Raw genomic sequence first — 26,516 nt, 5'->3', positions numbered from 1 at the left:
GTACAAAAGTGTATGTGGTAGTGTTTTCCTGTTTGCCCTCTCTTTTAAAAAAATTGTTCAATCTGCAAGTAACTTTGAAGTTAGATGGAGAATCAAAGCCAAGTGGCTACACAGGCCAGCTATCAGAGGGTGGGTGAGAAGGGAACCTACACTCCCGGGTGGGCGCTGGCTGGCGGGAGGCTCAAAGTCTGATATTCTTAGAGGAGGCTCCAGAGTGCAGCTGTGCACACTGGGAAGGAGCAGTAGGCTAGGATGACTGGACAGTCCACCAACCATGAAGCCAAGGTTCTTCTGGGTATGAAGATGAGAGGGAAGGTCTGATTGGCTAAGAGAGTACAGGAAGTGACCTTGAAAGAGCTTTTGCCTCATCATGCCTCTAGGCTGACCTTAGAAAGTGACTTATGTACCTTCCCCCTTTGCACCATTCCATAGTCCTCTCTCTTTAAAGAGAGTCAAATGACTTCGCTAGTTGTGGTGTTTGCCTGCTGCTAGAGTACAAAGGTAATCAAACAGAGCTAGAGGAGGAGTTAAAAGGACAAAGTGGCCCGGATAGAAAGAGAATAAAGATGGGCTTAGCAATGGACTAAGCTAGATAAAAAGCTGGCGGATACATCCAAGCCTACAGAATGATCCTTTTGGTTTTCCAACACTACAGGAGAAAGGGATGCTTTTCCTGAGCACTGTGCTATGAGATTCACGATGGTCAGGCATTCAACTGAAGTGTGACATCTTTGACACCTACATGTTTGTATTGCATCAGGGTAGACAGTAAATGAAATGCTGGCGGAGAGCCTTCCTTTTCAAACACTGGCCAGGCACCCGGAAGCTGGCTCTGAGGAGAGAAGTACTACACAGGCCTCTCCCTCTCCCCAACCTTGGTGGGAACCAGGTACCTGAGTGTGGGAAGGAAAGCTCAATACAAATGTGTCTGATTGCATTTATTCTTCTTACTAAACTCTTACACAGCAGACATGTGACAAAGACAATGTTAGGGAATAGTTAATAGTTAAATTTGAATGACATATGAAACAACTACTTATTAAATTGTTAAAACAAATAATGGTATAATACATACTCTCTTCCATAATATTTTGGTCTGTTTTCCACCTATATTAAAAAAGAAGAAAAATGTTAATAATGCATTTGAATTCAAATCAGCTGGATAAAAACGTGATTCAGATAAACAGCTAGTGTTCTGGTTGTAATTTTACTATAGACTCATTCAGCAAATCAGAGATCCACGAAGCTTTGGAATTAATCAACACATCCTAATGGATAGAAACGATCTAGAATCATTATATTTCTATATTCATTAGGCTCATTTTCCATCTAAACCAAATCAACCCGATAAAGAATTTTCAAAAGGATAAATGCCTTTTTTTTCCTCCAAAGGAAACAATGTGTTGCTTATTTAACAGTGAGGAATTTACAAGAACATTTTAACTTCACTCTAAGAGATAAAGCAACTACTTCTAACATGAATAAAACATAGGCCTTTATTTCAATCTTCACTTAATTGTTTTGTTTTGCACTTATAAATAAACAAGGGTTTGCACCTGGATAAAAAAAAAAGTAAACGCCATATGGTTTCTTCTCAAATAAAGTTGGTATTTTAGCATTGTCCTTTATTTTGCAAACAGATGCCTAGTGATGGGACCCTGAGGCCCAACACAGCGGGCAAGACTGAGGTGCCTACATCGGATCAGATCACACTTGTCGTCTATCGCAGAAGAATGTTGATCTCTGATCGTTCGCAGAATTGGTTTGATCAGATACGGGCGTAGATTTTCACATGTGGCTCTCATCCTGCTTTAATTCTTGGGACAGTACGAACACAGCTGAGCCATGTGAAGTTGGAAGTCTTACTGATGGCTGCACATCTGGAAACACATTTGTGTCTGTTCCCTGGTGTAGGAGAGGAGCCTGGCAGGTGTTTTGTTCGTAGTCAGTTCTGTTCACAGCCAAATAGACTGTTCTCCTAATAAGGCTCACAGACAAGCATCACAGTGGTTGGATTTCCAGGCGCCAGGCGGGTATCTGGTGTATTGCCCTCTCCCCTCTATCCTAAAGGACAGATAGGCCATAGGATATTATAGACCATGAGGAAGGCTCAGAAAGGAGACCCAGGGCTCTGAAGACCACTTCATCAACTATCTCGGACAAATCTAACTCACACCCAGATAATGAGGACAGCATGGTAGTCGGAGCTGACTCCTGACTCCCGCAATGTAGCTAGGAGGTTAACAACTGTGGAATGTAATCTTCTTAACATGTGTTCTCTCTCCTGTGCACTTTAGACCTGAAACGTGCTCAATCAAAAGACTGCTCATAACTTTTGATCTTGGAGGTGTGAAGGCTACTGCATATTTTTTTTTTTTTTGTGAAAATACGTATTTAAACGATGTCATTAGCTAGCGCACAGAGTGAGTGAAGGGGTCCCTTCTTAGCAGGTGTCTTTTCTATAAGTGCCATGTTCTATTGTCACTTTCTTTACCCAACAGTAACTTTTTAAATGTGAGCTGGAAATTGTCACAGACATCATCCTACTGGCTTTTGCAGTCCTTATTCACGTGATACCACTGATGCTCACTTGCCACATCTGGGTGGGCCTCAGAGACATCTTGAAACGCTCTGAGATCTGCGAAAGCAATGCATAGCGGTGAAGTATCTTCCCGTTCTCGGAGATCTAACAGTCCAGAGTTAGAAGTGGTTCATTCTTTAGAAAAGTCTTCACTTCCATCTTTTTGGCTAATCTATAACACAAGGAGCAAAATCCGAGTGCAGCTTTCCACCCTGCTCCATTCCCCTACCCTCGCTTCTCCCACAGGAGATGAGGAACTAATCAATCTTCTCATGTGGACAGCATGGCAGGTAAAGCTGACTCTTGACCACTGCAATGTAGGTAAGAGGTTAACCAGTATGGGATTTAATTGATTCTTAATAATACAATCGTTCGCTCGTCACTTATGAAAGCACACATCATACGCGTCAGCTTCAGGGCTCTGTGCTTAGCCCTGTCATTGTTCACACAGTGATGGCCAAGCAAATACAGACAGGACACAGCTACAAAGAGATCCTGGGTTTCTGTGCTCACAACATGTGGAGAACACAAGGAGAAATCTAATGTCGACTGCCAAATAGGGAAATCAATACAGTGTCTTAGAGCCTCCCTCATAAGATCTTGCCCAGAGGAGACTTCATTCCAAGTAAGGGACAAAACCCTTATGTGTGAAACCACTAGAACATCACCCAGGAACACCAAGTCACAAAGGACACTGTACATGGAATGTCTCCAGAGAAGAGACCCAAATGTCTCCGGGGAAGTATGGTGAAATTATTAGTCAGAATTCAAATGTAGGTAGGCACCCCGGTTTCCTTCATGTCTGCTTCATTTGGGAGCGTTACAGAGGAGGACAGGAAAGATGGATGCAAGAGAGAGGGAGACAGGGATGCACTGGGTCCCACGGCCAAGCTCTCACTGAGCAAAGCTGTTGGATAACAATCAGATCCAATGTTTTCCCTTTATCCTCTTGGTAGCTCTTACGAAATACCTATTTATAATTTTCATGATAAAGAGAGAGAACGGCTGGTGTTAAAGGGTTAAAACCCAGCCTTTTTTCATTTTTCTAAACTTGTTTGTTGGCAGAAGTCTCAGCTAGAACCTACACTCTAGCAGCCCAGCTAGTTAGTTATAGGACTCTGGGAAAGCCTCAGAGCCTCAACATTTCTTCAGGCTGGATGAGAATATATCCTTGGATGTAGACAAAGCATCAGCTTGGTATCAAGGTTTAGAGGGATAGGATACTGTCAGGTGACTGTCCATCCTCTAAACTGTGGGCTAGTAGAACCCAACATGCTCTATCCCCAGGCACAACTCCACTAGTCATGAGATTCAGACTGTCTGTCTCTGTCTGTCTCTGTCTCTGTCTCTGTCTCTCTCTGTTCATATGTTTATAACATATGTGCATGACACGTGTGCATGCCCACGGGTGCACACAGAGACCAGGGCGAGGGGAGGACACCGGGGGTCTTCCTCTATCATTCTCTTCCTCATTCTTTGAGAGTGAGACTCTCACTGGATCTGGAGGGTTTTGTTTTATTTTGTTTTTCCTTGGGAGGGAATCCTTCCCTGGTGGTCGCATCTTCCCTCCCTCTGGTTTTATTCTCAGAGCCTCTCCATGCCTGGCACAGGGTAGAGACACACGCATCTGAGCCTCATGCAACCCTACAAAATGAACTAGGTATTGAGAGCCTACTCCACTCACATGGCAAAAAGGATCGACTTCTTGCTTAAAGCACCCAAAAGATCAAATTTCTAAATGATGTTAAAATCCTCCTCAATAACCATTGAACGCTGTAATGAGAATATTTGTGTAATGCAAAACAGTATAGGATTAATTTTCTAAATGTTTAACACTCAATAGAGTAATGTATTTATATGCCTCTGTGCGGTATGCAGCGAACGGACTTGGGATGTCATTACCCTTCTCAACTGAGTGCATACCATAATAAAAATAATAGTGGAATACTCTTGGCAAAGATATGAACGCTACCCAGTAACTGGAGCAGACTTGGCGGTGGCCTCGGGTGTGCCCAAGCTTAACAACCACCAACCACAATTCCTTAGGGAGAAGAAGGGGATTGTACTCTATGCTTAGACTCAGGCCAATGAGGGCAACACGGAGATGGGGAAGAAGCCTCCTTCCACAGCCCAGCCTCCTCCTACTCAGAGTATCTCGGGATAGGGATAGGGTGTCACCAGGTCACCAGGACAGGAGCCTTGCCCTCACCATGGAGTGTGAATCTGTACCTCAAAGAGGAGTCACAAGAGTATTAGAGTTTTAGAAGGGGCCAGGCATCTGAGAGCTTGGCACAGTAGGCTGTTAGCTGAGGAAAGATGATGGCTAAATGGCTAGTAAGCCACTGTAGCAGACAGTCAGTATTCAGAGAGCCAGGGCTCTCTGCTCGGCAGAAGTGTGTGGCAAGGTGAGGACTATGGATATAGGCCTTAACTCACTGGGGATCCACCTCCTGCACATCTCTGGGGAGGGTATTAAACTTCCCTGCTTCTCGTTTTCTCCAATCTTTAATAATATGGGTGCTATCAAGCATGCTATTTTAATATGACGGCTTCAGAGATGAGATGAGGCATTGCCTATTAAAAACTGTGAGACTTGTAAGAGACCAACACTGGTCTTACATTGCTGAGTACTACAATTATACTATGTTCTGTGTGCATTATCTCATTAGAGATGGCTCAGTGGTTAGGAGTGCTGACTGCTCTTCCAGAGGTCCTGAGTTCAAATCCCAGCAACCACATGGCAGTTCACAACCATATATGTATATATATTCTTTAAAAAAAGACCTCTATAACACAAGGAGGGTAAGTGAGACTCAGGGCAAGCACCACATTGGGCATAACACCCTTGGTCCCAGGGCTTCTCTGCTGTTCCAGTAAAGACTGAACAATCTTAAGGCTTTGGTTGACTCTCAAAATTCCTCACTTTAGCTAATTTGCTTATCTGGAGGCCTTTGGGTTTCTCCCTGATGTGATGAACACCTTCCAACCTCTTCCCAGTGATTTCAATTCTATCAGAGAGTTAGCCAATGCCGATAAATTTGCCCCATTGTCCTGATATTCTGAGTCTCGAATTCTTTTCTTGTGATTTAGAATTACATTTCTCCCCAAACTTCTTCCAGCTTTATTCTGCTAATTTTAGGGAAGACTTTTCAGTAGTTTGTAAAGCCTGGAAGAACATTCTGGTGACAGCTGCACTGTGAGAGACAGGAGGTATAATCCTTAAATGAGTTTCTTTATAGTCAGATTATTGTTGCTTAGATAAACACACATTCTTTTATATTCAATACAAAGACATTTAAAGAACATCATTGAGTCTTCTGTAAACAAGGTTTCCAATTATTGGGAAAAAACAAAGCTTGTATAATCCCTCAGCAGATGGTATATGTTAAGTTTATACTTAACAGAAATAATTTTAAAAACCTAATTTAGGAGCCTTTTGCGTGAGGCCACCAGACTGCTGAGTCCTCTGAGATATGGATCAAATGTGGGAAGGAAGGAAGGCCTTTGATGGGAGATTTGGGCTGGTCATACTGGGGTGATTTCACCCAAAAAAATTAAGGATGGTTAATTCCTTTCTAATTAGAAACCAAAGATCTCTACTGAAAAGAATATCAAGTAAAAGCCCAGGAATTTCATTCTTATAATTCAAAGTACATGGTATAGAGGGGAAACCATAGCACATCCAAATCCCTCATGTCTTTCTAAAACCCCAAAGCCTTATTTTCCCCAGGGTGTAACTCTAAGCTGTTCTGAACCTGTGAGTGAACCCCGAGAGATGACCCCCCTCCTTTCTTGATCAGAGTGTATTATGACAATGCACTGTCCGCAGGCCGAAGAAATAGCACAATGGCTAAGGGCAGTTGTTGCTCTTGCTGAGGACCTGGGTTTATTTCCCCCACATTGTGGATCACAGCTCTGGTTCCAGGGGATCTGACACCCCCTCTGGCCTCCATGGGTATTGCGCACACATACACACACACACACACACACACACACACACACACACACACACACACAAAGGCAAGTCACTCATACACATGAAATAAGAAGAGGAATAAAAAAATCTATCCAGACCTGCTGTGGTCAACTTTGAGCAGTCATTGTGACCTCGCTCGCTCGCTCACTGAGCGCACAGTAGGGAAGGGTGAGAACTGGGTGAAAACATTCTGCTGTGAACAGACACACAGGTGGCCTGAAGCAGCTCCATTTGTTTGGTTTGCTTTCTGCCTGTAATGTCTCTTCTTAGATTTTCTTAGAAATCTGACTTAAAAACCAGTGACGCTCATATAAAAATTAAAAGACTTTTTCTTAGACCAGCAGTTCCCAACTGTAAAGAGATGACTCTCTCCACCCCATGACTCCCCAGGCATACTCAACCAAGGTACAGATGGTGTTGGCTATTCTGACTCTGTGGGTGGGGGTGGGCGATGGTTTTGGGTCTGTAGTTTGGGATGTCGATAAACAGGCTGCAACATGTCCGCTCTAAGAGGCTAGTAGTGGAAAAGTCTGCTTGGGAATAAAAGAGCTTTGCACCTTTGACTATTTTCAAGAAAGTTACTAATAAACAAAAAATGCTAATAAGCAACAAATGCTTTGAAAGTCAGAAGTAGAGTGGAGTTTAAAGAAGAAAACAGGAATATTTATTTCTTATAATACTGGTCTAAAAGTATGTTTAAGAATAAGACTATATTTGCAAAATGCCACCAACAGATCCAAGTAGCACAGAGGAACATGAACTAGATCAGACTAAAATGCTAATAAAGTTAATAAGAGAGCCTACTCCCTGATTGGAAGAAATATAAATGCTGTCAAGAGTAAAAACCAAAATGAGCAAACACACTAGACGAAAACTTTAAGGAGTAGGGGCATGGACTAGACATACTATGGTTAGACATACTGTATGCATACATAAACCACTGCAGAAGCTCCCAGCTGTTGTGGGATTGGCTCCTTTGCAATTCTGCCCTGGATGGTGTGGTGGAATAGCCTCGAGCAGACAGTGTCCAAGCACAGAAGACATCCTGGAATAAGAGCCTGAAGCTTTGTTTAAATATTTGTCTGAGATGGATGTCAATATTACTAGAACCCTTTAGATATGCAACCATAAAACACACATCACGATGAGGGGGAATACGTGATGCCCGGATTTCTTATGTGCACATCTGAAAAGCAACGGAAGAACAGTTACACCCTGACATGCACATCCACTGGTTCCTCCCTTGCATACTGGGCCTGTGCTTCTGGTTCTGATCTTCTTTTAGGGCTACTGACCCTGACCCAGAGTGTCCCTGTGGGCAGGGCCAGGAGAAGCAGAGGAGGAGACTACTGCACAGGTTCCTTCTGTGCAGGTGCCTTACTTAGCCAACAAGTAGCCAGCAGAGGCTATCATCCCACTGCATGTGAGCAGAGGAAGACTTGTGAGGTTATATTCCCTGAAGGCCATGGAAAAGCATGAGGTTGACACACAGACCAGCATCTGGTGGATACTGATAATCTACACAGGGAGGAAGGGGAATTTCCAGAGGACAGAAGAAAATACAACCACAGAAAACATTGGCTCTCCTGGAATCCATTGGATTCACATCTCATGAAAAATCTCAAATACTATCCATTCTAGCACCCTGTTAGAGTGAATGGCATAGCAAATCTGCTCACAGGACAAATTTTTGGGCCAAAGGCTTTTGTGGATGGATTGATGTCCCCCTTTCTCCACAGGAAGTCCCTCTTGGCTACAGGAGGTAGCCACTTCAGTCTCCACATCCCCTGCTGCCAAGGTCATCCCCAGATTCCCCAGAGCCTCCCAGATCTCTGGCTAGCCCCAGAGATTCCCTCACTGATTTCTGTTCTCTTTACCAGCACCCCTGAGCCCCGTCTCCCCATACCTGATTCCCATTCCTCTCCCCACCCCCACTCCCATCCAATTCTCTCCCTCCATCCACCTCTGATGTCTACTTTATTTCCTTTTCTGAGTGAGATTCCCTTGGGCCCTCCTTGTTACTTAGCTTCTTCGGGCCTGTGGATTGTAGCACGGTTATCCTGTACTTTCTGACTAATGTCCACTTATAAGTGAATACATACCCTAGGTGTCTTTCTGGGTCTGGGATGATATTCTTTAGTTCCATCCATTTGCCTGCAAATTTCATGTTTTTGTTTTTAATAGCTAAGTAGTAATCCGTTGTGTAGATGTACCATATTTTCTTTATCCACTCTTTAGAGCATGCAGGGTGTGGAGGCCTCCTCCACATTTGTAGCAGATGTGCAGCTTGGTCTTCATGAGGGTCCTCTAACAATTGGAGTGGGTGTTGTCTCTGACTCTATTGCCTGCCATCGGATCCCTTTCCCCCTGGCTGGACTGCCTGGTCTGGGCTCAGTGAGAGAGGATGTGCCTAGCCCTGCTGTCTCAGGGCAGGACACCTGAGAAGAATAGGAGGGGTGATGGGGGGAGGGACTTCAGAGGGTAGGACTGGGGGCGGGGTCTGTAACCAGGATATAGAGTGAATCAATAAATACATTAATGAATTAATGAAAAAAAAAAAGAAAATGTGCTCGCCATACTTGGTGTCTCAGCACCTCTGCAGGTAACTTTACCCAAGGCTCCTGGGCACTGTCATTCCCAGTGTGCCCCTTCCCTCTTTCTTCCTATATCTACCATCATGAATATAGTCTCTGGGTCCACGAAAATAGTATTTTCACTGATCCTGTCTGAACTTTCCTCATCCCCAGATCTGTTTTATACTGAACAGAAAAGACAGGCCTCATCCCATGGCTGAATGCTCCAAACCCCTCTCAGTTTCCTCCCTGCTGGGGGTGGGGACCTCACAGGACTTAGTGGGATCTTCTTGGACCTCTCCACTGAGGAACAGCGTTTTCTCCCCCACCCTGCAAACACTGTACTACGTGGGGCAACCTCCATCCACAAAGAGAAAAAGGCTCCGCTCTTTCTCACCTGTGTCTCCTGGCTCTGGATCTTTAGATTCCAATATCTAGCCTGGAACAACTGCAGAAGCCAAAAGGTAAGAGCGGATCAGGGCAGGGAGCGGGAGAAGCTCTAGGGATGACCATAGTAGGTGCTGTGAAAGGAGAAAACAGGGGTGTATGATGGAGGGTGGGGTGGTATAGGGTGAGAGGTTGAGGAAAGATGAGTAACACTAAGGCTGTTTGAAAAACTCAAAGGAAAATACTATTTTATAAGCTTGCTTAAAAATACAAAAGTACACCGTGTATGTATGTTTATGGGTGGGCAAGTGTCTGTGTGTGATGTGTGTCTCTGTCTCTGTCTCTGTCTCTCTGTCTCTCTCTCTCTCTCTCTCTCTCTCTCTCTGTGTGTGTGTGTGTGTGTGTGTGTGTGTGTGTGTGTGTGTGAAGATCAAGTCTTTTCCTTGGGGATAATGTTGCTGTCTGAGCATCATGGTCCCGTTTCTTCTTCAGGCCTGCAGCATGCTTTACATATGTTCTCCCACCCGACTGGTGGGCTGGGTGCCTTTGCATCTCTCTCATAGTGCAGGAGGCTGCAGCTTAGAGTGGTTCCCAGTTAGTTCTCACGGTTCAGTAGAGCTAAGGCTGAAGCCCAGCCCTGACTTCAGGTCTGACTCTCATTTCTCTCCATCACAATGATTTCTATAAAATCTAGACGCTTGTATGTTTTTTTTTTAAAGTGCCTAATGCTCTGCTTCCAGAGTAAGCGCTCCCCCAAGAACTCCACATCAGAGAAATAAGATAGTGAGAGTTCTTTATGAATGCTTGTCCTTCTGATCATTCTGAACTACACACTTCGGTTTCCTGAGCATGGCCTGTGGGCTTCCACTGCCGCCAGACGGGGAGCCTGACTCCTGCCTGTCAGGGCCCAGTATCCTAGAGAACGGCTTTGCTTCTCAGCCTTCTCTGCCTGCACGAGTAATCTTGGCTTTCTTGATGCTTTTGTGCGGAAATCTCCACAGATCTGGCTGGGCACATGAAAGGCTGGAAGGTATTCACAGCAGGCAGGCCCACACCCTGCTGACATTCCACAGCGTTTTACAGTAGATCGATTTGCTCATCCTTCATCGCCCGCCCATCCAACTTTTAAAACTATGTATTTCAAAGCAGAGGGCTTAGCGTGCTTCTTTCCAAACATTTAAATGCAAATCATTAGTCAGTATCAATGGCTATTGGACTTTGTGACACAAGTTTTCCTCCTGAAATTAAAACCAGTATAGTTTACATGTCCAGGAGGCAGCACTGGTCACTTTTACTAGCAGGATGAGGGGGAAGGGCCCTGAATGCCTGCTTCTTGCTGCTGTCTTGGCCTTTCTTGCCAGTGTGCATGTGCTAAGCATGAAGGGCTGGCTGTCCCTTCAAATGGCTGGGAGTGGCTTCCTTCCTCAGCTCCGGGCCCTGGTTTCCTTCTCCCTTTGCAGTGTCTAGGAGAGGGCAAGAATGAATGCCAGTACTTTCTCTGTGTGACTGCCAGGCCTGCCTCTAATCTAACCACTTAATATCTATCAATTCACTTTAAAGTTACTGTTGGTGCACAATTAGCGGCCAACAAAGTTCTCCTGAAAGGATTGGACTGGATAGAGTTTAGGCTTTGAGGACCATATAGTCTCTGTCTCAAGGACTCAGTTCACCCGAAAACGATTGACCATTTCCTTATTCTGATGAAACTTATTACAAAACCATTCAGTGGATTATTATGTGCCAATCCCTCAGCTAGGCTAACAAAGGTGGGTGTCCCATTAACAAACATCTTACACTCAGCACAAGAAGTAAAACCTTTCATCCTTCCCAAGCCTCTATCTCACGGTGGGCCAAGTTTTATTTGTGTGCGGGCCTCTCTATTTGCTGCATTGAGTGGAAGACAGCTTTAATTTTTTTAAAAGATTTATTTATTATATATAAGTACACTGTAGCTGTCTTAGTTCACACCAGAAGAGGACATCAGATCCCATTACAGATGGTTGTGAACCACCATGTGGTTGCTGGGAATTGAACTCAGGACCTCTGGAAGAGCAGTCAGTGCTCTTAACCACTGAGCAATCTCTCCAGCCCCCCACAGCTTTAATTTTTAAGCAAGATACGCCAAGTCAGCCTAAAGCTCTGTTAACTAAGGCAGGAAGGGCTCGATTACACATGTGTGTAACAGAGATTACAGGGACATGAACGAGTCGCACATGTGTCCTTAGGGAAGTAATGGAGATATCCAGCCTGTCCTCGAGAAGCCACGGAACCTCGAGGGCCACAACTGAGCAAACGGATATTCAGGAATGTAGTTAAGTACTTGGTAGAAATAGCCAGGGAGACACTGGAACAATCCATCACACGATCGATGTGTAATTACCTAACGGGACACAAGGTGCTGGATGCAAACCAATACGCCTTTGTCAGGCTTCTCCTGGGTTATTTAATTTCCTTCCACAGGAGATAGGGAGATGACATTGGCCGTGTGAATAAGGAGGAAGGAAGAGATACCATCACTACAGTGAAACTTGCTGTCCTGTCCAAAAACAAGACCTGGAGACACGGTACTTTTAGAGTTGATGACAAGCAAGACTGTGATTGTGAGAAGGCACAGCCAGAGATTACTGCTTACCCACGGCTCGGCCAACATTGTCCTGGAGACAACAGAGAAGCAGGAACCAAGGCGAGGGTGCAGATCTGGGAGCAGGAGTAATGGACTGGCTTTCATCAGCCAAACAGTTGTGTAAATCCCACATTAGGAGACGATTGTTAAGCACTAAGTAAAGGAGCTTGGATCTCAGGGGTGAAAATGTTAGTTACAGTCTTCCTGGCACAGTCAAGTGAGTTTATTATTATTAAGGCAGCGATTTTTTTTCTAAGCAGAAAGAAATCAAGCAAGGAGGTTTAATATATAGTCACTGATAAAGGAAATATGCGAACTATCCCAAAAGGGGTGGGGTTCATAACAGAATACTTGAAGTATGAATAAACGGGAGTTTGACTCGTTAGATCTGAGCTTGAATATTCTCCTCACCTGTAATACAAAACAGCGACAGCAAGTATAAGGTTAGAACAGAACGGGTGGAGGCAGGAGACGGCTGAGTCAGGCACTGTCCACAGATGATATTTATACAAGGATTCCTATTTGATCTCTGTACCATAAGAAAGTATGTGAAAGAACCTAGCGAAGAAGAAAGGCAAGATGCTTGTAATGGACGGAAGTAACATCTAGGAGGAAGGGTAGAGCAGAAGCAGAGTGCCAGAGGAGGCCTGGATGTTTACTTTTAAATCCATTGGAAATACAGTGCAGAGATGGTCCATTGGTCCATCCAAAGGTCTTGATTCCTGTGTCCTCAGGATATAGGGAGCAGGTGCAATGGGACGCAGAACAGAGCAAAAGCAGTACCGAGAGCACTGGTCCTCACACTTGAGGCAATGGCTGGCCTCCATCTTCAGCTTCTTATTCAGCAGGTCCAGGCTGGGACAGACAGCATGCATTTCTGGAAGGTTCCCACGTGATGCCCTTCCCGCCCAGGAATCGCACCTTGAGGGGCACTGTGTTAGAAGTCCTGTCCTGCACGTGGATCGTCTAGGTGGGAATGTGGTCTCACCTCTCCTGTGCTGTCTGTCCCCATGGGAGTGCTGCAAGGAGCAGGATAAAGGAGCTGTTCGGCCAAGGCTCAGGACACAGGAAGTACCTTTCCACAGCACTAGAAGACTGACCATAAACCAAAGATAGGTGACCCTAAAGATTTAGGTGACATTAAAGTTGAGACTGACTAAAATAGCACCATCAACATTTTTCTGTGGGAAAAGTGAGTCAGGATTTGAAAATGGTCTTCAAGCATTAAGACATTTGGTTAACTAGGACACATTCCCCTGGGAGACATGGCTCTTCAGGGGCAAGGTGCAATGTGTCTTAGTCAGAATTATTTCTCTGATACACTTTAACAAGGGGAGCAAAAATCTGGAATCATGTCTTTAAACCCCAGAGGTTCTGTGTTCATATTGCTCTTGCCACTTCCCAAGAGCCCTCTCCAATCTCCGAGCCACAGCATGGGTGGGCTAAAGTAAAGCTGGCCTCTCCTGCCTCTGCCTCTGCCTCTGCCTCCGCCTCCGTGTCTGTCTGTCTGTCTGTCTGTCTGTCTGTCTCTGTGTGTGTGTGTGTGTGTGTGTGTGTGTGTGTGTGTGTGTGTGTGTGTGTGTACGTGGTACCTAAACTACACCTTGCTAAAGGCATTCATCCATTCACCAGGCTGGGTCATCTCCGTTTCTGCTCAATGGCCCCACTTCTCAGCACTGTTGTAGTTGGGGGTGGGGAACTCAAACCACAGAAGTAGCCTAAAGCTGGCCTTCCGAAGAGCAGAGATTTCGCATTGTGTCTTAGTGTATTACTCATGCCTTGCCTCATAGGCAGGCGGTAGAAATGGATCATGCTGTCCCAGGCTAGGGAAGGGTGGCAGGACACATGCTGAGGTATATGATGGGATCGATGGTTCTTTCTTTTTCTAGAATAGTGGAATGCTCACACCAGTGTGATTGTATAAAAGCAGGATACACACATCCCAATTAGATATTAAAAAACAGAAACCACATGTGAGGTTAAAGAAACTTGGCCTATTATCACTTGCCCTGTGAGTGACCCTACATTTTCCTCAGCCTACTTTCACCTCCACCCAAGTGCGGATGCACTGCAGTTCTGCTCTCTCCTGGCTCCCTATCACCCTGCTTCCTCTCTGTCCCTTGGCTCTGAGCTTCAAGACTATACAGCAGTTGGGTTTCCAAAACTCAGGCCTACCCTTTGGGAGTTTACCTCAGAATGACTGTGTATGTGTATCTCCAGATGCAGCTGTGGGTCTGTATTACCTTAGAAGAAGTTCAAAGTATTCCAAAGATAGTAAATCCTTGCTTAGAGAGGAGAGATCAAAGTATTCTCTGTCTGTCTGTCTGTCTATCTGTCTGTCTGTCTCTCTCTCTCTCTCTCTCCCCCCCCCTTCTCTTCCTCCCCTCCCTCACTCTCTCCATCTCTGGAGGTAGGGAGTATTAACATTCTGTCTAAGCTCCACCCCCACAGTTACCTGATAACAGCCACATATGCCTGACACTATAAAAGGAGCTGCTTGCCCCCTCCTCACTCTCTTGCTCTCTTGCTCTACCCTTTCCCCTTCTCTCCCCATTCTCTTTCCCTTCTCTCCATGTGCTAATGCTGGCCTCTACTTCTCTCTCTCTCTCTCTCTCTCTCTCTCTCTCTCTCTCTCTCTCTCCCCTCCTCTGCCCCTACTACCCTTTTAACTCCCCTCCCCATGCCCTGATACCCTGAATAAACTCTATTCTATACTATGCCGTCCTGTGGCTGGTCCCTCAGGGGGAAGGGATGTCTCAGCATGGGCGCACAGAGGCACCCCCTTCTCCCACACCTCTGTAGAACATATTCCCTCTCTCTTTATCTTTTATAAACAGGTCAGGGAGGGTCTCCCTGTCCTAGAACCCACAGAGATCTTCCTGCCTCTACCTCTCCAAGTACTAGGATTTAAAAGTATGTATAGCCATGTCCGGTCGGTCAGTAGAGTTCCTGCCTACCATGCACGGAGCCCATCAGTTTGATGCCCAACAATACATACACTGAGCATGGTGGCATATGTATATAATCCCATAATTCAGGAGGAGGATGAAGAACAGATACTGGATGTTCAAGTTATCCTCAGCTGCATGGTGAGGTCTAGCAGGAACAAAGTGTCACAAAAGCAAAGGAAAGGAAAAGGACGGGGAACACATATAAAATTTTCTATCTTTAAGTAGAAAAGAAGCTCATATGTCAATTCTTCCACCATACGATAGTCAGTCTAAGACCAAAGGAAGGCTAAGTAAAGGCAAGATAATGTGACGAAGGAAGGCTGGCTGTGTTGGTGAGTAAGATGAAAGACAGGGAGGAAAACTGATGGGAAAAGCCCTTTATTCTCGGTTGTGTCAATAGTAAGGGGAAAGAAAGAGACCAGCTCAGAAAGCCGGGATGAAAGGGATGGAAATGCTGCTGCCGGGGAAGCGATTGCCTTCTGATCACTATACACGGCGTCAATTAAAGAGCATCGAGATTGATTTTTGTTCCTGGCTTGTAGAATCAATCACATGATTTAGAGCTGCCCCAGCTCTGGGTATCTTGCATCTGGAGAGTGGTGCAACCTCCCAGAAGGCACTTGGTTTTAAAACATTTTGTTTTTGCAATGATTAATAGAGGAATCAGGAGAATGGTGGGATAACAGAAAGCCACCTTGAGTTACGGAAATCTGTGGTGTTAAATGGATTGAGTTCATGGCGAAAGATGTGGTCAATCCTGATGACTTGTTTACATATCCCAGGCAAGCTTGAGACAAGATCAAGGCCTACGGCCCATGGCTGAGAAGTTGAGAAGCAACTGGTAAAACCTTAAAATGCTTGGTGAAGAGCAAATGCTTCAGTAGGCGTCAAAGGACAGCTTTACACATAAAAGCAGAAACAATGAAACAGGCTATTTAGAAACACCAGAACCCAGAGGAAATGACCCCAAGACGGAAAGGACATGGAGTGATGTTTAAAAGCATCTGATTCCCTGGCAGGTGAAACAGGGCAGCGAGGTGTGACAGCAATGGAAGAAGTCCCTGTGTCCCATCCAACCTCTGACATCAAAACAAAGGCTGGCTCTGGTCTTGAGCACAGGGAGCTGCGGCTCTTTAATAGAGTTTTGCATTAAAAGAATAGTCTTCCGAATAGACGGTTAGACTTCGAGGGAGCAGGAAGTGAAGCTGTATAGAATGGAGAATGGTTTAAAATGACAGCCTGTCATTTTATTTCCCTGTTGGAATTGTCTTTTGTAATCCTCATTCTCCAGGAAGCCTCTATTGGACAAGGAGACAGAGTCATTTACGTCACGAAGGCAGTCTGTCCTTTAGGGGATGCCAGTGGAATTTGACTTTAAATTAGTCATGCAAAAAAAATCTTGACACTTTGGCCTTTGGGAAAAGGCCAAAAAGAAACTTGGATCATTCCAGGATACAGTATCAGTCCGGTTTAAGTAAGCACCTCAATTGCCAAAAGCTCAACTCACCACCCTGATAACAGTACTGTGTAAACCCGATGCGTCCTTTCGAGCCTCTGACAATTCTGAATTCCTTCCATTGCCCATCTCTGTCCCCTTTGCTCCATGTTTGCTGATTACCCACTGTTGCTTGGCTGCACTCAGTGCCTTGGATGGACTTAAATGCTGGAGTCTCTGGGGATTCCGTTCTTCTGGAGAAAGACCCGTAAGTGACAACTAAATAAGTTAAGACAGCACATTAGGGGACGTATTAAACAGATCAGTCCCCTCTTATCTGTTCTTTTTTTTCCCTGTGGGCTTCAGTCAATCATGGTCTGAAAACGTTAAATGGAAAAATCTGGAAGTAAAGAATTCAGAAGTTTAAAATAACTTGTATTACAGTATATCTTTTTTAAATTGTGAATTCTATTTTATTTTGAGCTTTTACTCTTTTACTCTGCCTAATTTATAAGCTAAACCTTATCATAGGTAAGGAGATTATATGTCAGGGTCAGCACACATCATCCTTTTGGGAATCTATCAGATGTCTAGATGTGTACTTTTCGTGGACAAGAAGAGGTCACTGTAGTGGAGACAGAACAAACAGGGTGACAGGACAGGGGCTATCTGACAGCTGGGGGTGGGGTGCTTATGCTCACTGGGTTCAGGAAGGGCCTGGGACTCAGTGACGCTGGATGCGAAACTCAGATAGGCAGAGGTGCAGGGACCCATTTGAGAGTTATCTGGAAGCAGGGGTGGCATCTGCTAAGAATGGAAGAGAAAGTGGTGAGGGTGGGGCGTGGCAAGCCGGGATTTCTAGACCTACGCACACTGAATGAAGCGGGCCTGGTCTTTCCTGAAAGCGAGCCTTGCACTGGCCTCGGTGCCATCCACCTGCAGAAGCCAAGCAGACAGGTGGAGAGAGGTGCTGAGAGCCCAGGGGAGACGTCTCGGTAAGAGAGAGGTTTTGGAGAAAAACTTCTGCACAGTTCCTGGCAGACCACCCAAGCTTACATTTGGTAATTAATAAACGCTTAGGAAGTGACTGAGTGATAATTCACGGAAGGGGGAAGTAGGCCGTTTGTTTTCTGGAAGGAGTTTTGAATCTCGTGGCAAGGAGTGTTCCGGAAGTGCCAGTAGAATGCCAGGTGCTGTGGTAGCTCACTAAGGATTAATTTACAAGGATGGATCTTGAGAAAGCAACGGACCATTATTTCCATGGGCGACTCTTCCTGACATAGCTGGCATCATTGCTCCACTGCTGGGACCCTCTGTTTCTCATCCTCAGGATTGTCATTCCGGTGACATGCTGACCTGGGCATCTTGCTCTGTTCCTTATCACTCCTGCTTTTCTCACCCAGTCAGGGACTGCTGTCCTTACCCTGACTGTCCCCAGTGACAGTCTCCCAGCCTGCTCTCCATAGGTGAACCGGCCTTGGCTCTCGAACACTACCGAGTACCTGTTATGCATCAGGCACCCCTGCTTGTCACATTTGTAGCAACCCTGCCAAGTGGATCTCCACCCTTGGCTTTGGCTTTTGTCATTCCAGAAGGCTGAGGGCTTGGCTCTAAGACAGATGGCTAGAGACCGACAGAGCATGAAGTCAGAACTCCACATGACTGCAGCTCAGCTCTCCCATTCCTGGCTTGGCTAGCTCTCGAGCTCTTGCCTGCGGACTTACCCTGCACCTCCCCTCACCTAGCTGCTCAGTGAAACTCATAAGACAAGTGGTACAAATGGTGGCTTGCAAATGGTTTACAAGTCAGGCTGAACTGAGACTTATCCTGGAGTCACAGACCTCCTATCTCTGTCACTTTGGATTCGTATGGATGTGTGTTGATCTTGTGAGCCTGGGGCTCCTATTCTGAGAGATGCATCGCCTGAGAAGGGACAAACAATTAGAGAGAGAACAGAGACTATAGAGACATAGAGCCATCCAGACAGGGACCAGGGCAGAGGGGTAAGAGGAGATGGGCTGACGATGAAGGGGAGAGCAGAGCTGGGTATAGAGTTGAAGCAGGAAAAAAAAGTTACATCAGAAGTCAGTATTCATTGTTCAGACAAATAAACCCTCACGAGCTAGTAAACATGTTCCAAGAACACCACTCTGTCCATATGCTCCACCGAGAAGACATTCTGTTGTCTTTGTTGAGTAGGTTTCTCCAAGGAGACAGGTGCATCACTAGGCAAAATGCTGTTTAACTAAACAATGTCTTTAGCGGGAACATCTCAAAGGAAGTGTGGCCTCCACTCCCAAGAGGCCCGGCGCTGAGAGGCCCAGCAATTTGGACAGGAAATAGTCACAGTTATCATAACATTGGAAGACAAAGTGAACCAAAGCTGGGCCCACTGTTACCTTTGCTTCCCAGCCAAGTTGCCCCTTTATCACCTGATACCTGTCTTACTGGTTGGCCACAGGCAGCCTGCTGAGGAACTGGAGCTAACGGGCAGTCACTCTATACCAGGTCTCCTGATGGCATGGAGTATGAAACCTCAGGAGACCAGCTACCTGTGGTCTAGCTAGCAGTCATCCATTTGAGCCAAATTAGTCAAGGTAGAGAGGTGAAAAACATGGTTTAAAACACGGGGAGGCCTTAAAAGCACACATGCACTGTGTGCTGGGATCCAGCTGATGGCGAGGATTGTATGGCGGGTCCTCAACACCCTGGATGTCTGCAGAGCATCACCTGTGATCCAGGAGGAGTTTCTGTGATGCTAGCATCTACCTATTGCCTTTACTCAAAGGAGAGTTGTCATGTTGCCAGGATTTTGAGACACATTCATTCTGTCTCTGTCTCTGTCTCTCCCTCCCTCCCTCCCTCCCTCCCTCCTCACTCCCTCCCTCCCTCCCTCCCTCTCCCCCCTTTCTCTTTCTCTCTCTTTCTCTCTCTCTCTCTCTCTCTCTCTCTCTCTCACACACACACACACACACACACACACACAGACTCAATAGTCTTGAACACTCACATTTATGCCATCATTTTTCCCCATGTATTAAGATATTGTAAATGCCAATAGCTAAGTTCTTTGCCATGGTTCACACGCCTGGACCATAAGCGCTCCGTGCACACTGCCGACGTTGCTTTATCATCCCCTGTGGTTTCCAGCAACGGTGCTGGTGTTCAGCTTCTGTTATTGTCTCCAATGCAGTTCTTACTTATATTTAAATTCTTAGTTGCGTTCCAAATTTTATTTTGATTTGATCATGTACACAAGCATGTGCATAAACATGTGTTCTTGAATATGGGTACATGCATGTGTGCACATATGTAGACGTGTATAGTCCAGAGGGCAATTTCAGTGCTGTTATTCAAGATTCATCTGCCTATGTTTGAGACAGGGCCTCTCAATGACCTGAAACTTGTTGAATAGGCTAGGTTGGCTGGATGGTTAGGAAGCACCGGGGATTTGCCTATGTCTGTCTCCCCAGCGCCGGGAGTACAAGCACGTCTCCACGCCTGGCTTCTTTTAGGTTGTTCTGAGGACTGAACTCAGGTCTGCACACTTACAAGGCATACGCTACCAACTGAGCCATCACCAAGTCTGTTCTAATTATATTCTCCTCATCTCCCCTCATCTCAAAGCTGCACCCTACATATAAACCCTTGCCGAAGAAACACTACATGCAAAGAAGCAGCGGGTGAATTTCAGTAGCCACTTTCACAACTCTGATTTCACCTAAAGCAAATTAACTTTTCTCTTGTGTACATGTTACCGAGTATGACACAGAGGAGCTGGTGAGACCATCAGACTGCCCAGGAAAGTAGAACTCATCTTGGACTGTTTTCTTTTTTTTTTTTTTTTTTTTTTTTTTTTTTTTTTTCTTTTCTATTTTTCGGAGCTGGGGACCGAACCCAGGGCCTTGCGCTTGGTAGGCAAGCGCTCTATCACTGAGCTAAATCCCCAACCCCTTGGACTGTTTTCATAGTCAGATCTTTCTCCCTCTCTATCGACATTCCTGAGATGAGGAAGTCTATACTCTCTATTAAAATCAAGATTATCTGATGAATTTCACTCCCTTTCCACAGAAGTAAAATTGTAAGTGGGAAACTGGCTAACATGTGAGAGAGAGAGAGAGAGAGAGAGAGAGAGAGAGAGAGAGAGAGAGAGAGAGAGAGAGATAAGGTAGCTGTGGTTACGGGCACGCACGTATTTGAGTCTTTGAAATAGTTCAAAACCACCCAAATCACTGATGTTCCCTAATGAGTGTGACGAGTGCTGGCACGGGAGGCTCCTCACTTGGTGTGGGCCAACAGAGAGCCTTAGAAGCTGCTGCTCTGTACTTAACTCAAACAATACCGAAAACAGCTCAGACCCACGGGCCTTTGGCTCAAAGGGTATTAGGTGGGCTATTTACAAACAGATCGGGATGAAAACAGGAAACGGCACTTTGATCTTGCCCTTCAAAGCTTGTGATGAGCAAACCCACTTATTAAGGGGTTGGGGAGAGCAATGGAAGCTTCTGCGAGCTTGTTGGAGTTTTTATGAACAAATACATTCTGAATGCTATTTCCAGGGTCAGAACATAGTTACTTTGAACATACAGCTTTATTATTTTTAAAATGTCAAGTAAACATGATAAAACTACTAGGTTTATACCCAAGAATTTAGCAGTTTGGTGTGTTTTCTGGAAACATTTCATAACTGAGCATGATAAAAAGAACTAAAGCATGATGGTCACATGTCACAGATGTCGAGGTCAGAAGCCCTAGCAGGAAGGCCTAGCTTTTGCTTTGCTAAAACATGGCCACCAAATTGCCTTCTAAATAACTGCGTGTGCCCAAGGATAACTGCTGCGGCCATCTTTGGCTAGAGAAGCCTTTTGTTTTTTTAAATGGGGGGAACATTAACTACAGGGGCTCCTAATTTGTCAGATTGTTAAACGGAAGTGATTAGATGAATGCCAAGTCATAGATGGGACACCCCTATCAGTCCCTCCAAAGCTCAGGTGACATTGCTGGCTGAAGGGAGGTTGGGGACAATGAGAGAGCAGGACTCTTGGCCACACAGCATCTCTGATTGCCTGTACAAGGCCTCAAGATCTGCACAACATCAGCCTTGCCAATCTTCTGTCACAGAGGGAGACGGTGCCCAGGAGGCCCCACCCATCTCTGAGGATTCATGGGTAGCTAATGGTTGCTAGGAGAGCTAGAGCCATCTTGTTTAGTAGTGCACTGTAGTATTCTGTAAGGCGCCCGTGCTGCTATTACCAACCCGAATGAAACTTCTTGGGACACATGCACACATGGGGGTGGGCTAGTTACAAATAAGAAGATTAGTGGGATGGGGACACGCCTAGATATGGGGGCGAATATGATATAAACATGTATAAAACGCCACAATGAAACCTGTAATTGTATTTAGTTAGCATAAGCTAATAAAGAATCCTGAAAAGAGTCAGAGCCCCTGTGACACAAAACAAGGGCATTGCATGTTTTGTGGCATTTACAAAGAGTTTTGTTTATCTCTGTATTTGTTAAAGATGTGAGACATCTGATCGTAAAACCAGGTACTGAGATAACATGTAGTCTCAATCTATATAGTTATGAAGACATTCAATTTGGTGACACTGTACCAAACGTTAATAGAAATCGCCCCCCAGGAAACCCAAAGCCCCTCCAGCACCATCCCACTGAGCTGCCAATACATCACACTTAACAAGGTGCACTGCAGAGAGCTGAGTACCGACCTCCCGGGGACAAATGATCCTCTTGGGACGAGGTGCCTCTTGCTGGAGCTGATACACTGCCAAAAGAAAAGATGATGATTATAATTAGGAAGCCGCACTGCCTAAGCAACACAGCTTCACATGTTCTCAGCCGGGTTCAGCCTCAGGACCGAAGATAAAAAAACCCACAGAGCACAGACACATCCTTCAGACTGGGCGAAGTCAGAAGTCAGCTCATTTATATGGAAATTAGTCACTGAATGCAAACCAGCAAAATTGATTTTTTCCCCCTCTCTTATAAAGCCAATTTAGCTTCATAATTGTTGCTGGCGATGTTCATTCTATGGCTTTCTTGGGAGACTAGATACAGGTAAAATGCTTTTGATTATTTTAGAGATGAATTCCTGCTTGTGAGTACCTGCATGTAAGATGATATAACAGGATCCCTCAATTTAAATGCTGATGGCTCCTGACACAGTGAGAAAAGACCCGGCATCAGAGACTGCCATTTATGAAATGTACAGTTATGTACAAAGACACTGGATTCTGTGAGTGAAGAAAATACCAAGCCTCTGAGTCCCTGGCTCTCTGACTTCTTTCTCTGTCTCTGTCTCTCTGCTTCTGTCTCTGTCTGTCTCTGTCTGTCTGTCTTTGTCTCTCTGTGTCTCTGCCTTTGTTGCTGTCTGTCTCTGTTTCTCTCTGTGTCTGTCTGTCTGTCTCTCTCTCTCTCACTCTCCCTCTCTCTCTCTCTCTCTCTCTGTCTCTCTCTCTCTCTGTCTCTCTCTCTCTCACACACACACACACACACACACACACACACACACACACACACACACACACACACACACACCTCTCACTGTGGCTTCTCATTCATCTGATCATTGTCCCAACTACTGTCATTTCTCTTTGGCTCTTTCCTGGGCACTCTCGAATCTTAAGGAATAAGTTCCGGAACCTATTTAAATGACAGGCTTGTGCCCTGAATAGATTTTGTTGTTTTGGTTTGGTTGTTGTTTTGTTCTGTTTTATTAGTTTTTTGTCAACTCAGCACAAACCAGGGTCACCTGGAAGGAGAAACCATAGTTGAGAAAATGCCACCATAAGATTGGCTTAGAAACAAGTCTGTGGGGCTATTTACTTAATTAGTGACTGATAAGGGAAGGCTGTGTCCACTGTGGGTGGATCCACCCTTAGGCTGTTGGTGCTGCAGAGTATAAGAAAACAGACCAAGCAAGCCATGGATAGCAAGGTAAGCAGCACCACTCCAAGGCTTCTGCCTCAGTTCCTGCCTCCAGGTTCCCGCATAATAAATAGACTGTGATCAGGGCCTGAGGCCAAAGCAGCACTTTCCTCTCAAGCCACTTTCCTGGGTTTGCATGCTATTTTGCTCACAGCATGCACAAGGCGTGCACAAGACAGGTGACTGCATTCAGCTCAACTCACCAGACAGTTAATAGGATTTTTCAGACTATAATGAGGGATTTTTCTTCTGCTGGACTAGTCTGAATTCCTCTCCTCCTCCTTTAATCCCTGTTTTTCCTTTGTCTCTCTTTTCGGCAGTGCCAGGATTCAATGCAGCGCTCCTTGTCTATGTGAGCAGGCACTCTACCTCTGAGCTGAACCTCACGTGTCCCTCTTCAAGCTAACTGCTACCTTATGCCAACACCTCAGACTTTCTTCACTGCCATGAAGAAAGAGGAAAGACTAATTTTAGACAGAGTAAGTCTATAAAAAGGTAAAATTTACATTTTATAAGGTATTTTAAGAAAACACAATAATACACGTACAAATTTCTGATTTAATCTCGGTCTGGAAAACCAAATGGGAGACTCTTAAGGAAGAGGCACACAGTGTGGATATGGACATGGGAACTATGGGACTTCATCTATAATTACAGCTCCCGCATGCTTTCGGCTCAACATGGATGTCCTCTTACCCAATTAAGTATGGACTCCACAGCACCGGCATAGAGCACACTAGGTACTGCTGCCCCGTGTTCCAAGTGTGAGTTGCCCACCTTTCACAATAGGTTCAAAAAATATAACTCGGGGTAACTCTAAGCAAGCGAAAGACTCATATGATAAGAATTTAAGACATGGAAGAAAGAAATGGAAGAAGTTATCAGCAGATGGAAAATTTCCCATGTTTATGGATTAGTGAGATTTATCTGGTGACAGTCAGGATGTCAGATGAATGGGTAAAATTATTTAAAAAAGATTTATATAGTGAAAATAGACATGCTACCAAAAGTAATCTACAAATTTAGTGCAATCCTCATCAAAGTGCCAACGTGATTCTTCACATGACTTGAAAAGACAACTTCCAGCTTCATACGGAAACACAAAATCCCCAGGACAGCTAAAACGATCTTGAGTGGTAAAGGAACTGCTGAAGGTGCCACAACCAACCCCGCAGCCTCAAATTATACCACCATGTGACTCAGCTGTAGTGATAAAAACAGCAGGTGATTGCCATAAAAGCAGTCATGTTGATCAATGGACTAGAACTGGCGCGGGAAACTTTCTGAACAGGACACCGATAGCACAGGCACTAAGAACTACAATTAATAGGAGAGACCTCATGAAACTGAGAAGATTCTGTGTGGCAAAGGGCAAAATTATTCAGACAAAATGGCAGCTATAAAATGGTAAAAGGTTTTTTTGCTTGTTTTTCTTTTCACCAACTACACTTTCGATAGAGGGCTAATGTAGGAAGCGGGTCTGATGCTAAGGTTCTCCGATTGGTTCTTCATCTATCAGTAAAGAAAGCCTTGGCCAATTGCTGGGCGGAAGGTAAGGCGGGACTTCCGGATTTCTGGAGGACGTTGAGGGGAAGCAAGGGAGAACAGAATTTGCTTTGCTTTGGAGCTAGGACAACTGAGCAACCATGTGAGGTCTCAAAACGGAGTGGCCACAGAGACTGCTCCTGCAGGCGGGTGGTCAGGGGAGTTTAGCAACTGAAGTTTAGGCCAGGCGGAGAGATGGGGATAAGAAATCAATAAGGGCGTGCTTTTCCAGGTGGGAGATAGCAGCGCCCAGCAACTGTGCCAAGGAGGCAAGTTAAAACTGAAAAATTGAGTGTGTCTTTTATCCGAGGATTCAAGGGAAGCCTGGAGGGGGCTGGTAGTGCGGACAATCCCGGAGCAAAGGCAGGTAGAGCGTAAAACTACACACAACAGGCTAATATCCAAAATATATAAGGAATCCAAAATATATAAACAATGAACATCAGAGAAACAACACAAGTAAAAATGGGGTGGAGATCTATACATTAAAGACATGTTCAATATCCCTAGTCATCAGGAGAATGCAAATCAACACTACATTGAGATTTTTATCTTACCGCAGTTAAAATGGCCCTAATCAATTTAAAAAGAAAAAAAAACCTGATAACTTATGCTGGTGAAGATCTGAGGCAGGGGAACACTGATCTGTTGCTGGTGGGAATGCAAACTTACACAGTCGCTATGGAGATGAGTGAGGCAGTTCCTTAGGAAGCCGAAAATAGATCTACCTCAAGATTCAGATACACGACTCTTGAGCAGAACCCCAGAGAATGCTTCATCCTACTAAACAGACCAATCAACCATGTTTCTTGTTCTGTTTATAACAGCCAGAAGCTGAAAACAGCCTAGGTATCCATCAATAGATGGATGGATAAAGAAAATGCAGTGTATTTACACAATGAAATATTACTCAGCTATTTTAAAAAATCTAATGAAATTTGAAGGTAAAGGGATGGAGCTAGGGAAAAAAATCATCTTCAACAAGATAACCCAGACTCCAAAGATAAAATAGTATATATTCTCTTATATGTAGAGGTTAGCTGTTGAGTCTTTGAAAGGCAGGCTACAGTCTGTATAAATACAGTGGTTTTGTATATAGTAAGGATCTAGGAGGGAAGGGAAGGAGCTCCTTAGGATGGTGAGATAGAATAGATAGGATAAGCGTTGGGGAGACTGGATTAGAGGGTCAACAAGGGAAGGGTCAACGAGGGGATGGAATAGAGAGAACAGCCAAAAGTAAGGGCCATTCGAGGGGTCTTATGGAAACCTACTCCAGTAGATGCTTCTTAAAAATATATACATATATGAAAGAAATCCAAATGGAATCACTAATTATCAGGGAGACAAAGCTCTAATTAGACATCTCTTTCTACAAATGAACCCTCCAGTGGAATAGTTGACATCTAATTGAGTTTTTCAACAAAGGGTCCCCATGGAAACCCCCAAACAACTTAGACTGTTGCTAAAGTTATTTCTTGGTTGTTCTTTACAAAC

General features: G+C 44.9%; 1 protein-coding gene across 3 annotated transcripts in view; it reads right to left on the bottom strand.

Moving 5' to 3' along the window:
- Window positions 1-26,516, bottom strand: part of Chn2 (chimerin 2) — a 259,080-nt gene that overhangs the window by 82,057 nt on the left and 150,507 nt on the right. For 2 of the 3 annotated variants that reach the window (NM_032084.2, XM_039108464.2), the window contains 2 exons: window positions 22,259-22,314; window positions 1,076-1,107 (listed from right to left, as the gene is read on the bottom strand). In NM_032084.2, coding sequence (NP_114473.2) covers window positions 1,076-1,107; window positions 22,259-22,314 — 88 coding nt within the window. Of the gene's footprint in view, window positions 1-1,075; window positions 1,108-22,258; window positions 22,315-25,579; window positions 25,821-26,516 lie in introns of those variants that run through there. The other variant, XM_063286763.1, reaches the window with a different exon arrangement.

The sequence above is a fragment of the Rattus norvegicus genome, chromosome 4, assembly GCF_036323735.1.
Source record: "Rattus norvegicus strain BN/NHsdMcwi chromosome 4, GRCr8, whole genome shotgun sequence".
Classification (NCBI taxonomy): domain Eukaryota; kingdom Metazoa; phylum Chordata; class Mammalia; order Rodentia; family Muridae; genus Rattus; species Rattus norvegicus.
Note: the sequence above shows the minus strand (reverse complement) of the source record. Positions and strands in the feature narration are given on the sequence as shown.